The sequence below is a fragment of the Accipiter gentilis genome, chromosome 16 (assembly GCF_929443795.1).
Source record: "Accipiter gentilis chromosome 16, bAccGen1.1, whole genome shotgun sequence".
NCBI lineage: Eukaryota > Metazoa > Chordata > Aves > Accipitriformes > Accipitridae > Astur > Astur gentilis.
This window is the reverse complement of record NC_064895.1, coordinates 1,485,105-1,500,111: the sequence shown is the minus strand read 5'-3', so window position 1 is coordinate 1,500,111 and position 15,007 is coordinate 1,485,105. Positions and strand designations below refer to the sequence as shown.

The window sequence follows — 15,007 nt, the reverse complement described above, 5'->3', positions numbered from 1 at the left end:
CAGGACAGTGGTGATGCCGATTGCACACGAATTCTCCCCCGACGTGGTGCTGGTGTCGGCCGGCTTCGATGCAGCTGATGGCCACCCGCCACCCCTGGGTGGCTACAAAGTCTCTGCTAAATGTAAGGAGGTGGAAGCAATGCCACTGGCTCAGGGCAGGTTGTTCCCACTGCCTACCCAGGCTGGGACCATGGTGTAGAGACGGCAGCTCTCCAGGGAGCCAGGGAAGATCTTTGGGGTTGTACCGGCCTGGCATCGAGGGCCAGGGCCTCAGCGTTTTGGGCAGGGAGGCTGACAGCATCCCCTTGGGCTTCTCCTCCAGGCTTCGGCTACATGACAAAGCAACTGATGAGCCTGGCTGGCGGAGCTATCGTCCTGGCGCTAGAAGGTGGCCATGACCTTACGGCCATCTGCGATGCATCCGAGGCCTGCGTGTCAGCCTTGCTGGGCAATGAGGTGAGAGCTGAGGGTTAGTGGGTTGTGGCTGTGGGGCTGGACTGATGCTGTGAGCCAAGCCCTGGGCACAGCTCCCTCCTGTTGACCCCCTCGTGTCTTCATTCGGCAGCTGGACCCTCTCCCAGAAGAAAGCATGAGGCAGAAACCAAATCCCAATGCTGTGCGCTCCTTGGAAACAGTGATCCAGGTCCAGAGTGAGTGTCCCAGGGTGGGGGACTCAGTTAGCTAACATGGAAGGGCCAGGAGTTAGTATTTCCTCCCCTTTCCAGTAGACCCCATGACCTCCATGGGGACACTTGGCATACAAGACCCCAGTGGAGCCCTCCATCATCATCCTTCTGATGAGAGGGTGATGCTCCATGCGTGCGTTCACTGCAAGGGAAGCCCAGAGGCCTGGGGCAGCCCTATCTTGGCACCTCCTGATTTTTGCTTCTCCTGCAGGTAAATACTGGGTGGCCTTACAGCGCTTTGCCTCCAAGCTGGGCTGCTCTTTCCTGGAGGCACAGCACCACGAGGCAGAAGAGGTGGAGACGGTCACAGCCTTGGCCTCCCTCTCAGTGGCCGTGATGGTGGAGAAGAGGTGATGCTCTTAATTGATCCTGGGAGATGTGGGTGCCCCTCACATCTGTGTGCCTTGCTCTGACCCTTGCTGTCACGGGGGTGGCAGCAGAGAAAGGCCACGTCCCACAGCCAGATGAACTTCTGGGAGGCCAGGACAGTGCTGGCTTCAAGCAGATCTTGGGCTCTGGGAGATAAAAATTACAACCATCCTCCTCACCGAGAGCTCTGGTCCTGTAACCCTCACATCCCAGCAGATTTGGCTCCAGTGTTCAGCATCAGTGGGTGGTGGGGTGAGGTCCTGCATCCATCCATGTGGTCAGGACCTGGATTGGCTTCTGGGGGATTTAGTGCTGGGCTCTTCCCAAACAAGGTGAAAACGAGACCAAATCATCCTCCCTTCCTTGGAGGCTGGAGATGTGGGGGTGCATCATGTCTTTTCAGCAGGGTCCCCACCTGCCTACCACCTTTTCTCATCCTCACCAGGACTCAGCCAGAGTCTGCGTGGGTCTGTGTGGAGCAGGAAGGACTGGCGAGTTGGGAGGCTTGTTGAATAGCTCCAGAAGTTGGACTTGCCAGAAGGCACCTTGATGCTGAGGGACGCGTTGTGTCACACAAGTCTCCTCCTTGTCTCATGTGTTGTGTTTCTCCATTTCAGGCCACAGGACGAGCCGATGGAGGAAGAGGAGCCCATGAACCAGTGATGAGCAGTGACGTTCTTTGCTCCTCTGCTTCCAGGATGTGGCTGGACTCTCCTGAGCCCAGCGCTCGCTCTTCACTCCTGGCTTCCCGTTTGCCACGTCATCCTCACTCCCCGAGTCATGGTCCTGAAATGGCCTGGACCTTTGGCTGCCGCCTCTGCAGGTCTCCCAGAAAGGATGCTCCTGCAGCCACCTGGAAGATGTCCTCCTGCTCGGGACCGATGGAAAACCACAAACTCCCTCTGCATGGCGTGGCCTTGCAAACCTAGACCGTGCCTGCAATCAGTCCCCAACCTTCGGGACCTGAAACCCCTCTGGGGACATGTGTGAGAGACCTCCGCCCCGCTGGCTGCGGTGGCAGCCAGACGCAGACCTGCCCTTCTCCTGGGATCTTCCTCACCCTTGGGGAAGGGGTGGGTGTTGGGATGGATGTTGTGGCCGTGCTGCGGGTGGTTAGAGTCGCCTTCGGGACTGCACCCAGAGCTCCTCTCCAGCCAGGCAGCGATGCCTTTGAGAAGCAGCCCCGTGTTTTGCTCAGGAGGGCCAGGCTCTCTGTGTCTTCTTGCGAAGGTTTCCTGCCTTCCCTTCCTCCGGTGGGGCACAAGGTGGGAGCGAGTGTGACGGTGACACAGGCCACGAGCTCGTTCTGCACGAGAAGGGTTTGGACAGCTGTGGATGATGCGCCGATGCCCTGCAGTTGGGGAAGAGCAAGGGCTGGAGTGTCTGCAGTGCCCAGGATTGCACCCATGGGACATCCTAACCACTAACCAGAGCGTGAACCCTCTGGTGCTGGGGCTCTGATTTGCACTATATACAATTGACGTGTGCTAATGTGAACCTTACGTACTCTTCTTTCCATGGGAATTTCGGGAACAAACACCTCTTCGTGTGGACGTTGCCAAGGTGCCTTGGGCCCTTTTCAGCAACCCGCTGACCTGAGGATCTGTATCAATGTAGACCCCTGTAATCCCTAAAGCAGGGGCAGCCCAGCTGTCTTCCAGTCTCCCCCCTGAGCCCACACTCCCTGCAGCTGCACCCCGAGCTCATCCCCAGCACCCCGATGGGCTCCTCTTCTCCAGCTGAGATCAGATCAAGTCCTGTCACCCTCTGCTTGGCACTGAGCTCCCCCAGGGATGCTCAAAGCCCCAGCAATACAGTGCCTGCCCTTGTGCTGTCTTGGGGTGACAGAGGCAGGGTCAGGTCCCCCCAAAATGAGCTGTCCATCTAGATTTGCTTTCTTCCCATCTCCTACTGCATCGTGTGGCTCTTCACCCACTGCGTCTTCCCTGTGTCCCACAGGGACAGGTCCCTGCTCGGGCATCACGGTGCTGGGCTGCAGTGGGGTTTGGGGACAGCTGGGCTGGGGTGGAGGGGATGGATGGGACTGGTTGAGCTCGGGAGGTGGCTGGGCTCTGTCTGCAGGCACAGGGAGGAGATTTTGTAAAAAAAAAAAAAAAAAAAACAAACAAAAAAAAAAAGAAGGAGGGGGGAAAAAAAAAAAAAGACCTTGGAAGAATAAAACATTTCTGTGTCTCAGACTGCCCAGAGCTGGGGTCCAGCAGCGCCGGCCAAGACTTGGGAGTGTGCGAGATCCTTTACAGCCGAGCGACACACAGAGAAGTCATCATGGCCACACCGCAGCACTGCCCATACGCCTCCGATGGCTGCTGGGGCTCGGGTCCCCACGCAAGATGGTCCTGGGATGGGCACCCTCCACGGCAGCCTCTTGCTGGACAGGAGGGAGGGCAATCACATTGCAATGGGAAAGAAGGGGTTAAAAAGCACCCCAAACCCCTCTCTGTCTTCTCCAGAGCCTGGCATTTGTAGACACTATCCCTCAATCCTATGGGTCTCCCCAGGTGAGCTGGGGGGTGGTGGGAAGGACCTGCTGCTTCTCCAGCCTTGGGGCACTGGGGCATTACTGCTGGCCCTGAGCCGGGGGCTGGTACTGTCCCCCCCGCTTCCCTATGTCCCTATGGCCATGCCAACCACTGCGGCCCCTTCCCTCTGCTCCATCCCCTCCGCCGTGTCCGTCATCCCACAGCCCCTCTGCCGTGGCTCCTCCCGTGCCACCACCTCTCCCGCCGTCTGCCTCAGTTTCCCTTCCCTGCTCAGTCCCAAGCTCATCCCCGTTTCTCCCAGTGGGTCCCAGCTGGACTCATGCCACGCAGGAGCTGTGCTGGAGTACAGGAGGAGGCTACGGCTGCTCCTTACCTCCAAGGAAGCCCAAAGCTCGATATCAAAGGAGAGTTTGTGCCCCAGTTTCCACCAGGAGAAAGCTGTGGGTGCAACTGGGTGAGCTCGGCCGTGGAAGCTGTTATTGCCTTAAAGCAGAGGAAATGCCCCAAACAAATGGCCTCTTTCCTTGCTTTTAAACTTCTTTAGCATTTAACGTTTTTCAGGTTTCCTCTGGGTCTATCAGGGCATGATACCAAAGGAAAAAAAGCTGTGATTAATTAAGCTCATGAATTCAAGGGCTGGCCCTTCCCAGCCTGGTAGGTCTGGCTGGGAGCACCCAGCGAGACCCTTCATGAGCGTCACCCAGCCTGGGCTGGGGTGGGTGACCCAGAAATCAACTCATCCTGCGCACCCCACGTGGTAGGGACACCCCCCAAACTGGAACCAAAACCCTGCGCAACCCCTCTGCCTTCGCTCCCCTCTTGTGTCACCCCGCCGGCAGCCGATGTGCCCAACGGTTCATGAGAAGCACCAGACCCATCTGCCAACCGGTCGCTTGTGGTTTCGACCCCAAAACAACGCGGTGGCGAGGCGAGCGTGGTTTTCTTTTTTCTAGCAGACTTACGTGCTCTTTTGGAAGGGTCCCCCCTCCCCGTGGGGTGGCACCTCGTTGTCCCCAGGTCCCTCCTAAACGTCCCTTTCAGTGGTGTCCGCTGAGCGCGGAGGCTGGAGGAGGTGGTGGGGTCCCATGGGTGCACCACTGCCGTGGTGATGCTGAAGCCCAGGTCTGGGTGGGTGCGTCGCTGTCTGGGTGCTCCCCCCACTGCTTTTCGGTTAGGATGGAGGGAGGGACCTCACTGAGCTCCCAGCTGCCTGATTTTAAGAGCTGAATATCGGGCAAAGGAGTCCCACCGTGAAGCCGATGGTGGACATCTCCTCCAGCGCCGGGCAGGAGGTCTCCTCTGCAGCCAGCCCCGGGAATTCCGGACAAGCACAATCCGCCCCATTGCAAACGGCGGATGGGATCTCCAAAACGGGCACCGGGTCCCACAGGAGTCACTCGTGCTTTCCAGCCGATGGGCAGGTTTGGTGGCACGGCAAGAAAAGCCTCGTGACATCGTGGGCACCCAGCGTCGTGCTGGGGTGGCCATCCCTCGGGGACAGGGTTTATTGGGGCTTTTCCCCCAAGACACATGAAGACGCTAAGGGCCAGAACATCTCCAGATCCATCCCTCTTTGCCCCAAAAACCTTTTTCCCTCACCACTTTTTGTGTCTTTGGTAACAGCTACCATGATTTTGGGCTGTAAATACTGAAAAAAAAACCCAAGACCTTGATTCAAATTATTATTCCTTCCTTAGAGCTGACATTTCGCTCATTTTAAAATAAGTCAATTATAGGGATTTTTTTTTTTTAAAAAAAAAGACTCAACAAAATGTTACTTGAAAAATAATTTTTACAAAGATACTTTACTCTTTTTTTTTTAATTAGGGTTGGAAGCCTGAGTCTCCACAAAGAGGTATTTTCCTTTTATTTTTAAAGCACACTTTATTTTTTTGAAAGAAAATTTATATTTCTAAAGGTGGTTTCATTTTTCATGTGTAAAATACTTTGTCCGATGCAGTCAACGAAGCCATCCACAACCCTATTTTTAACGGAATTTTTATTTTTTTAAGCACATTCAGATCTTTTTAAAGGCTGCGGTCAGCTCCCCAGAGCAGGGAATCCACTCACATTGTACATAAAAAATTGAGAATTATATAGAAAAAGATAGTCTGAGCCTTGCTGTCGCTTCTCGTTGGATTCTCTGGTGTGTAATAAAGCGTGATCACTAATTGAAACTCTGCTTTGAGTCATTTGTAACACTTCTCTCCCACGTGGATTATTTTGAGTTGCGTGCCTGTTGCAGCCTCACTTACAGCGACTTCCCCCCCCCCCCCTTCTCTGCTATTACAAGCAAAAAATACCTGATTCTCTTTTGCCCAATTTAAATAAAACTGGCCGAGCACCAGCGCTGACAGAGGGTGCAGGGGTGGGTGCGCGGTCGCGCCGCCTCGTGCTTACAACAGCACCATTTCCTTAGGAAACAAAAGGATTGAACTTTGGAAAATTCCCCTTGGACTTTATTGGGATTGTCCGGAAACCCCGATGCCCCTCTCTCACACCCCCCCCCCCCAGCATCTCCGCATCACCCAATTCGATCTCGCCCCCGAAAAAGCCTGAATCCCCCCAAAGCAGCACCGCTCCCGAGATGTCCCCAAACTCCCCCGTCCTCACGGGGAAGAGGGAAGGGCTGTGTGTAACGTCTCCAGCCTTATTTTCCAGTAATTTCAAAGAAATCAGTTTTTTTCCAACAGAGCGAGTGATTTTGAGACACGTCCATGGGACACGAGCGAGTGGAGGGTGTCGCGAGCCTCGGGGTTCGTTGAGGGCTTCAACACCCCCCCCAAAATCCACTCCGTGTGCCAGGCAGCCGTTCAAACCACGGTGTCGTGACGGTGCAGACCTTCAGAGCAGGATAAAAGCGGACATAACCCACGAGCCGTGCTCGGTCCTTGGCCAAACCCTTGGATGCCGCATTTTCATATCCCCGGGGACGCCTCGGGGACCAGGCCAGCGAGGGAGGGCTGGAGCCCCGTCCCGTCGTCCCGAGAGGATTTGTCCTGCCTGGTCCTGGCAGAAGGCAGCTGCCTGCTCATCCTGACCGTGGGGCTGGCCGCAGGTATCGGAGTTGGGGAAAAGCGGGGAGGACCGAGCCTGCTGAGCCGAGCATCGGCTTCCCCACAGGCTCGGCAAGCAGGCGGCTAGGACCGGAGTAGATAACTCGACTATTATCTTACCTGCGAGTCAAAAATAAATTACACCCTAAAGAGTTTCATACGCAGCATCCAACCAAGCTCACTCCAAGCAAAACCACCCAGGTCCTGGTTCAGGTTCCTCTACCCCAGCCCTGGGTTTTTGGAAAGGTCAGAGCAGCCCTGGAGGGGGGCGAGGGGGGCTGGTGGGGTGGGATGGGGTTCGTGCTCTCCTGCTCGCCGGGGAGGCTGCTGTCGGTTTTTTTCGGGTGCTGGAGGAGAGCGGGGTGGCTGCGTCTGGGTGCCCGGGCGCTGGCAAGCTGCTGCTTGTTTCCATCGAGGCGGAGGCGTAAGACCTAAGGGGAGACAGACGGGGTCAGCCCGGCTGCCAAGTCACCGAGGTTTTGGCTCGGTACGGCCAGCCCAGGCTGCCCAAAATCATGTAAAATCCGGCACTCGGCTGGGAAGCCGGCGGGGGGAAGAGCCGTGTTTGGTTGTTGGCTCCCGAGCCTTCGTGCTTCGCATTCGCAGACTTCCCCATAGCCGCAAGGATTTGCATGGGACACGCTGGGAAATGTCCCTGCACCTGAGCCCGGGACGGTGAGCGTTCCAAAAAATCACAGCTTTTACCCCAAATATGCTTCTCTGGGAGGATGGAGAAGGAAAAAGCAGCCGAAGCGCTCATCTCTCCTTCCCTCCCCTCCGTGGGGAGGACTGGTGCGTTATCCCAGTGATGAACTGTTCCCTCCCCAGCCCGGAGGACGACAAGCCGTCCCCAGGGTGGGCGACACCGGAGCGGACCCTTGCGGAGCCGCCGGGCGCCTCCAGCCGACGTCGGACGCCAGCCTGGAGCCAGGAGCCGTGGTGTGGTTGAACCGAGCCCAGGAGCAGGGCAAACCGGGCTGGTGGCCTGATCCGGATCTTGGTCAGGGAGAGAAACGGCTCCTGCAAGGGCCGGAGGAGATTGAGAAGTGGCTCCAGCAGGTCTTGAGGGAGCGGGCATGGGGGCCGAGGGGAGACGAGCCCTGTGGGGCGATGGTTTCATTTTGCTGGCCCCCATTTTGCTCTCTGGGCTTTCTCCCCATCACCCCCAGGTCTCCGGTTTTATTTCATCACACACACCCCCACCGCCACCCCCGCCGAGCCTTCTGCTTTTCTAGTCCCTCCTTGCGCAATGGTGGAGACCTTTAACTCTCCGGAGAGGAGCCTGGAGAGGAATAAATCAAACCCTCCAGTAATTCATCCCGGGCACCGCTGAGGTAATGCAGACGGGGGCCGGCAGGGTGCTGGGGGCAGCCCCTGCCCACCCCCTCTGCAGGCAGGGCTGCCCTCGGGGCTTGCAGACAGGACAGAGCCTGCCCGAGCCAGATGGCAGGGAGAAAAAAATAATTAAAAAAATCCCCAAAGCCCGATGTGTCCCACTGCTGTCCCTTTGGGACCGTGGTCTGAAAGGTCTGCGATGGATGCTGTGCACATCCACGGTGCTCAAGGGCAACGGTGTCCAGCACGACGGGCAACCAAAAAGGCTGGAATCCAGCTGGCACAGCACCGGGATGTCCTGGGGTGTGGGAAACACAGGCATGAGCATCTCAGCCCTTATAAATCTTAATAACCTCCCCTCGCCTCACGGCACGGCCATGTCTTAAGCCAACAAGGTCTAAGACCAAATAACGCACTCACGGCATGATTCTGAAGGCTGCCGAAGGGCTTTGGGAGCTTCCAGAGAGGATTAGCCCTGCTCCGATGGGGCAGGGCTTGGGGATGGATGTTCACGAGGCCGGCACGGACCAGATCATGGAGCCGGGAAGACGCAATGCTCTGCGAGCCCGTCCTCAACGCCCCGGCTGACAACTGCCCTTCCCTCCCTCCGCTGCATTAACACCCTCGTCTCTGTTCAGGTACAGCCCTATAAAAGGAAATTAAATGCAAAGCCCGTCTTGTTAACGCATCTCCTTCGTTCCCCCTCAGATCCCAGGTGCATTCCCGTGACACTCGGCGATGAAATACGGGTTCGTTTCAAAGGCATTCCTCTGGGCTAAGCGAACGCAGCTGAGATCTAGCGAGCCTGTCTCCTCGTGGGGATCGTAAACCGGCAGACATTTTAATGCTCGTGAGGGCTGGCTCTGTAATTTTATCTCTGTTTTAATTTTAACTAATCCCGAGTAGTGTGGAGAACCTGCCTTCCTGCGATGGAGAGGAGCCTGGTCCCCTCGGGCAGGTTCGGTGTTGAGTTCTTCCATCTTCAATAGAAAGGTGGAAGTTTTTGCTGGAAAAAGGTTTTTCTGACGGTGAAATGAATGGCAACCCCTTGACATATCCTTGTGCCGGATGCTCTCATGCCAAGGGACCTGGAGAGGGATGGCTGAACAGCCTGTGGCTTTCCCTGCTCCGGGCTGGGCTCTGGGAGCTGCGGCAGACGAGATCGGGACAGCAAAGGCGATGCCACCCCTTGCTCCTACACAGCAGTCGGGGTGGTCGGGCTGAGCATCCCCAGCCCCGTCTGGTCCTGCAGCCTTACCTGGAGCCCAGTGTGTGGGATCAGCCCCGGGATTTTGGGGGATGTCCCGCATCCCTCATCTAGGGCAGTTCCTCCTGCCCCGAGGCACCAAAGCTGGACCCTTCAAGGCACCGAATATCTCTTCTTCTAGCTGTCCATCCTGCAGATGCCGTGGCAAATGCCACGCCGGCTCTGCGCTCGTGGGAGAAGCCAGCAACCTTTGGAGGAAAATTCTGGCCTCTAAACCTGCTCTATGCCAGAAGAAGGAGCAAATCCCAGAAGCATCCTGCCAGAGCACATGGATGGGAGCACAGAGTACGGCTGGGACTTAACGTGGCCCTTGACCCGAATGGAACAAAGAAAAATCACCCAGGCACAGATTTCCCAGGATTTGGGCAAATCTTCGTCTCTTCTGGGAGCTCAAACCAAAAGTGAAAGCGATGTGGTTCCTGCCAGCGCAACTCCTCGCCCGCTGGACCTGGCTGAGGAAGAGCCCAGTGCCTGGGCTTGCTCGGAGCCAGCCTGGGCATCCTGGACCACCTTGGCCAGTTTAACCAGCAGTGAGTGAATGGACCCACTTCTCACTGCTTTTAAAGGGCTGATCCAGGGTGGCAAGGCAGCTCAGCCAGACAGGACCGCGCTTTCTTGCCAGTCTGGAGAGGGTTTGCAGCTTTTTGAAGCAGATGCTGCTTTAAATGCATTTTCTAAGCAGATCTGAAGGGGGAAGGGAGCTTTCCCCAAACTCCTTTAATACCCTGGTGCTTTAATACTGTGCAATGAGATGTATTTATAAATAAAAGAAAATGAAACATCCACCCGACAAAGCAGACTCCAAGCAAGAGCAACAGTCCCCAAAGGGAAGATTTATCCAAGGTCTTTCAGGATAGACAATTAAGTGAGGGCAACGCAAGAAAGACAATAAATCCAGGGAGACAAATGAAGGGCAAGGAATATCACCCCTTACAACTCCGCCAGTCTTTCCCCGCCAGCAGTTTCAGCTTCCAGCCTCATTTTCTCCTCCAGCAGGAAAAGAAACCATTTTAATGTGCTCAAGACTGTGCTGAAAAACCGTGAGCTTGGGGGACTTCAAACATTATTTTTCTTGCCTGAGGGCTCAATCCCTCTTTCCCCGGATGATGTCTCCTGGTTAACAAGGGCATATCCACATCCAGCTATTCCAGCACCCTTTGATATTTAATAGGCTGAGTTCCAGTGGAGACCAGTATGCCGGCGCTCGCAGCAGCCATTAGCTGCTTTACATTATAAAATTACAGTCCCATTGCAAGCACTGGGTTAATTCACTTATGGGAGAGAGAGACGCAGCCTTTCCAACTCCAGCATCGCTTCCCCTGTGGCTGTTCCCTCTTCTTGGTCTTTGCTTAGCAAATCCTCCTCCCATTACTTCCCTGCCCAACTGGGAGTTGCTAATTGGTACCCCAATACAGCTGCAGGTTGGCACAAAGCAGATTATTATCTATTCAGCTGAAGGATGCTTTGCCTCAAGGCAAGCACCGGAGCCGCTTGGGATGAATATTAACCAGCAATGATAAGCACACCGAGCGTACCACGCTCACAGGACATGAGGGATTTTTTTACATGGAGGCTTTTTCATTTAGCAGAGAGGTCTTTAAGATCACTAAGGGTCTTTAATACCTCTGTTTATCATGGGAACACAATTCCTGCCAAGCACTCAGTTTAAATAAACAGGTCTACAAGTCAATGACCGGACGCAGAGCTGCACGTCAGCCCACACACGCGTGCGCCGAGAGCAACGGCCCCGAGTCTCGGGGCGATGGGGAGGGGACTCAAAATCCCCACACCTCCCCAAGGCGAAAATGCCGTTAGCTGGGCTTTAACGAAGTGCACAGGTTTTTCTTAAAAACCATCCACCAAAGAAACCCACGGTCCCACCGGGCTGATTCCACCTCTCTTGCAAACCTAGGAGCGGGGCAGAGCCGTGCCGAGCAGTCCTCGTCTTTTGGGACCATGCCCGGAGCACCCCGCATCCCCGAAACAGGATAACCCAGCTGCAAACTGCAAAACTCACCCGGCTGCAAAAATGTGATGCCCAGAAGAGGGTAGAGGAGGCTCTGGGGGGGATATGGGCTTGCTCTGCTTGGGGGACTCAGCAGCCCGACTGTCCCCAGCAGCTTTTTGGCTTCTCAAAGTGAGAACAAGTAACTACATGCTTTGCTTCTGGCTGTCCCACGGGGGAAGGTGTCCCTGACGGCACCCAGCCACGGCTAAGGGGCAGCAACCCTGCTTCCAGCAAAGACAGTCTTTCATTTTTTAAACAACCAGGTCTACCCCAAATAATTGAAATCTATACACGGATTTAGAAAACGGGCAGTTTTCCAGTGGGTTAGAAGGGTTCTTAGCAAGGCTTGCAGGAAAATGAGAGTTTAAATGCGGCACATCCTTAAATGGAACACCCCTAGGAGCTGGTCAACCTCTTTAGCCGGTGCTTGCACCTAGATCTGCAGATCTGGCCTGAAATTCTGGCCTGAAATGTTAAGGGGCAAAGCCCAACGGCAGGAGGGTCAGCAGCCGCAGCAGAGGGTCCCCTGCCGCCTGGCCATCACTTGAGTCACTTTGCAGCAATCTGCTATGAAATATTTTGTCTCAGAAAGGCCACTTTCCTCCCTTTCCCACTCCCTCTGGCCTTTGGAAACATGAGATCAGCGTGGAAAGCCCTTTTTTTTTTTTTTTGCACTATGGCTTCCCCCAGAAGTACCCTAAAGGCGAAGGCATCGGGACCCCATCGTCCTCGGCAGGGACGAGCGCTCTCGCATTGGGCTGCAGCATCACACCAGTCCCTGCCCCAGCTGGGGGTCAGCATGCCTTAAATTAGGGTATTGCACCCGCTCAGCACTTCTCATCGCAGGGGCTGGCCTGTCTTGGGTTATAAATATGCTGCTTCTGCCTGGAAGGAGACCATGGCTGGGCAAAGTCCCACATCCCTGCACTGAATTGGGACTGCAGTAAGACCGGCCAGGAGGAGAAATGGCACGCCAGGAGGGCGCAGGAGGCTGACCCCAATTGCTGGCAGAAAATAATAAGGAAAGGGTCTTTCATGTGCAGCCCTTAGTGGAAGGTGCAAGAAAAATAAGTGTCCTTTTGCAGCTGGCTTCCCCAGAGGACCCGGTGGTCTCTCACGCCCAGCACCAGGGCCGACACAAGGCAGGGGTTAATAAATCAGTGCCCGAGGAAAGCCAGAAGCCCTGATCCTGCTTAGGGGACAACAAGGACTCTCGGGAGCTGGGCTGGGCTCCCATGAAGTGTCCCCAAAGTCCACGCCTTGGGAACGTCCTCCGGAGCTTTCTGCTCCTGCTCGTGGGCTGCAGGAAACGTTAGCACGTAGCTGATCCTTCTCCCTCCGTTCCCTCCTTTCTCCCAGCCCAATGAGACCTAAAGCACTGAAAATAGGATTATTCTCCTCTCAGCAGCTTTACCAGTGATTGAAAGGATGCTCAGGTGGTAGCTGGATGGTGCTGAGTACATCAAACAACGGGTGCAGTACAACGAGCAGGCAAACCTCACCGCCCTGGCATCCTCGCTCAATATTTTATTCCCTGCAACGTAGAATGCCTACAGATCCAAAGGGATTACGGATCCCATCTTATCCGCAGCGCTTCAGGAGAGGGCTAGGAGAAAGCCCGGCAGCCTGGAGGCCCCCGGGCCACCCAACAGCTTCAGGGAACGGCAGCCGAGATTAATCCGGGCGGCCAGGACAAGGCCGGGTGCTTTGCACGGTGGGACCAACAGCAGCCATCGGCCGGGGCTGCCGCTGGTCTCACTCGTGCGGTTTTGACACCTCGGTAACCCAACCGCATTCAGGAGGGTGTCTGCTGATTTACACCCTCTCCCGGGTTACCCTGGGAGGATAAATCAGATTTTTTTTAAGCCCTCGTTTTAAACCTTTCACTAGCCTGCCCTGGACCAGACCCCGCTAAATGAGATCAGTCGTTTTAGGGCTCCGCCGCTCGACCCCCTGCAACGTCCTACCGGCCCCGGCGAGGTTGGGAATCGCCACCTCCTCCGACCGCCGGCCTTGGCGGCGTCTGGGGTTCGTTAAAGCAAATCGCTTGCACGTGGAGCGTGAGGAGGGGGCGGCTGCTGCGCGTTTCCCCCGCGGGACCGACCTGGGGGAGACGCGTGGAGGATGCAGGAGCGAGGGACGTACGGAGGTGTCGGCGGGGAGGTGGCGATACATACCCCGGCTCAGTGGGATGCGGACATGGACCAAGCCCCTTCCATCCTCCAGACGGAGAAGGCGTAGCTGAGCCTCTCGTGGGCCAGGTAGTTGCAGCTGGTGATCTTGTGGTCCAGCTCATCGCTCTGCAGGACCTGGTACAAGAAGTCTATGTAGCGGGCGGCCAGCTTGAGGGTTTGGATCTTGCTCAGCTTGTCGGAGGGCAACGTCGGGATGATCTTCCGCAGCTCCGCGAAGGCGTCGTTGAGCGACTGGGTCCGCTGGCGTTCCCGCACGTTGGCGATCACGCGCTGCGTGTGCACGTCCTCGAAGGACTGCGGGACGGGGCTGCGCTTGCTCCGCTTGCCCTGCGGCGAGGGCGCGCCGCAATCCTCCGCCGGCTTGCCCCCCTGGCCGCGCTTGCGGAGGCATTTCTTGTGCAGCCGCTCGCCTTCCTCCTCGCTAGTGACCAGGCTGCCTTCGGGGGAATCCGGGCACATGCTTTCCTCTTTCATCTTCTCGGCACCTTGCGGGCGAAGGGCTCTGGGGGGTCTCACGAGATGCGACAGCCGCAGCGCATCGGCAAGGAGGCCTGGAGAGGAGCCGGCGCCCGCTCAAGAGGTACAGCCTGGAGCATCCACCCTTCAGCCTCCCCAAACTTCCTAAGCCTTGCAGAGCCCTCCAAGGAGCTCGGTTGGTTTTTCCTTTGGGCTACGGAGAGGAGGGCGTTCGGATAACTTTGGGGAATGGCTCTTGCTGATAGGGCGAGGAGGACCGTGGGCGGACCAGGCACAGACCAATGCAGCCGTGCAAGGTAATGCAAACATCAGTGGAGCTTATGGGTTCCAGATTTCCTCCCTCCCTCCTCCACCAACACCCCCAAGCCCTCCGGCACAGATGCTCCTGCCTGCTGCCCGGATGTCAGGGGACATTGCCTATGCTAATGTGAGCACCAGCCATGGAGTTTAGGGGAGGCTTTTTTGATTTTTAGTCTTTTTTAAAATTTCTAAAGCCCAATTGACTCTGCAAAAGCCAGCCAGAAATATTCACTTGTTCAGTTTGGAATAGGAGACTTTTCATCGATGAGAGATTCAAGTGGGAATGTGGAGCAATGGATGTTTCAATGAGCAATACAGACATTCTCTGAATCCAAAGGAAGAAGCAAGAGTGATAGGCATCCATACTGCTCTTAAGAAATGGCATAATTCAAAATGAACTTGAGTTTGCATCCAATCATCCATTTGCCCAGTCATCCATCCATCCATCCATCCATCCATCCCTCTTCCTCTGTCTACGTTTCTGGCAGTCTACGATAGCCCTTACTGTACAGATGGAAGCCAATACTCATCCACCATCATATTCCTCTCAAATAAAAATGGCGGCTATTGCAGATAGGGAGGGTGTAATAGGTCCAGACCCTGTTTCTGGCTGGATCCACAGCCAGTTCAGCCCCTGATTTCCCCAGAAAATCAAGCACTATAAGCACTATATATCACTTGCTCCTGAGCTTGCCTACAAATAAACCCAATTTCTCCTTCCTGCAGAAATGCTGGGAGAGCCGCATCCTCTTTTAGCCAAGGTTGGAGGTCCAGATCCAGACTACCAAGCCATAAAATATTCTGCACAGGTCC

At 55.7% G+C, this 15,007-nt stretch overlaps 2 protein-coding genes across 6 annotated transcripts in view; one reads left to right on the top strand and one right to left on the bottom strand.

The window, feature by feature from the left end:
- HDAC7 (histone deacetylase 7) overlaps window positions 1-3,196 on the top strand; it is a 90,846-nt gene extending 87,650 nt beyond the window's left edge. For all 5 annotated transcript variants that reach the window (XM_049818716.1, XM_049818718.1, XM_049818717.1 and 2 more), the window contains 5 exons: window positions 4-122; window positions 323-456; window positions 566-650; window positions 898-1,036; window positions 1,673-3,196. In XM_049818716.1, coding sequence (XP_049674673.1) covers window positions 4-122; window positions 323-456; window positions 566-650; window positions 898-1,036; window positions 1,673-1,718 — 523 coding nt within the window. In that variant the 3' untranslated portion in view covers window positions 1,719-3,196. The remainder of the gene's footprint in view (window positions 1-3; window positions 123-322; window positions 457-565; window positions 651-897; window positions 1,037-1,672) is intronic.
- Window positions 3,197-5,386: 2,190 nt separating this feature from the next.
- LOC126046387 (twist-related protein 2-like) lies at window positions 5,387-14,195 on the bottom strand. The gene is made up of 2 exons (XM_049818720.1): window positions 13,400-14,195; window positions 5,387-7,043 (listed from the first exon to the last, which is right to left on the bottom strand). The coding sequence occupies exon 1, from the start codon at window positions 13,889-13,891 to the stop codon at window positions 13,406-13,408; it is 486 nt and encodes a 161-aa protein (XP_049674677.1). The 5' UTR covers window positions 13,892-14,195; the 3' UTR covers window positions 5,387-7,043; window positions 13,400-13,405.
- Between the last annotated feature and the right edge of the window lie 812 nt (window positions 14,196-15,007).

What these genes read in the sequence shown, in the direction of transcription:
- LOC126046387 (XM_049818720.1), bottom strand. Translation starts at nt 13,891, where the DNA reads ATGAAAGAGGAAAGCATGTGCCCGGATTCCCCCGAAGGCAGCCTGGTC.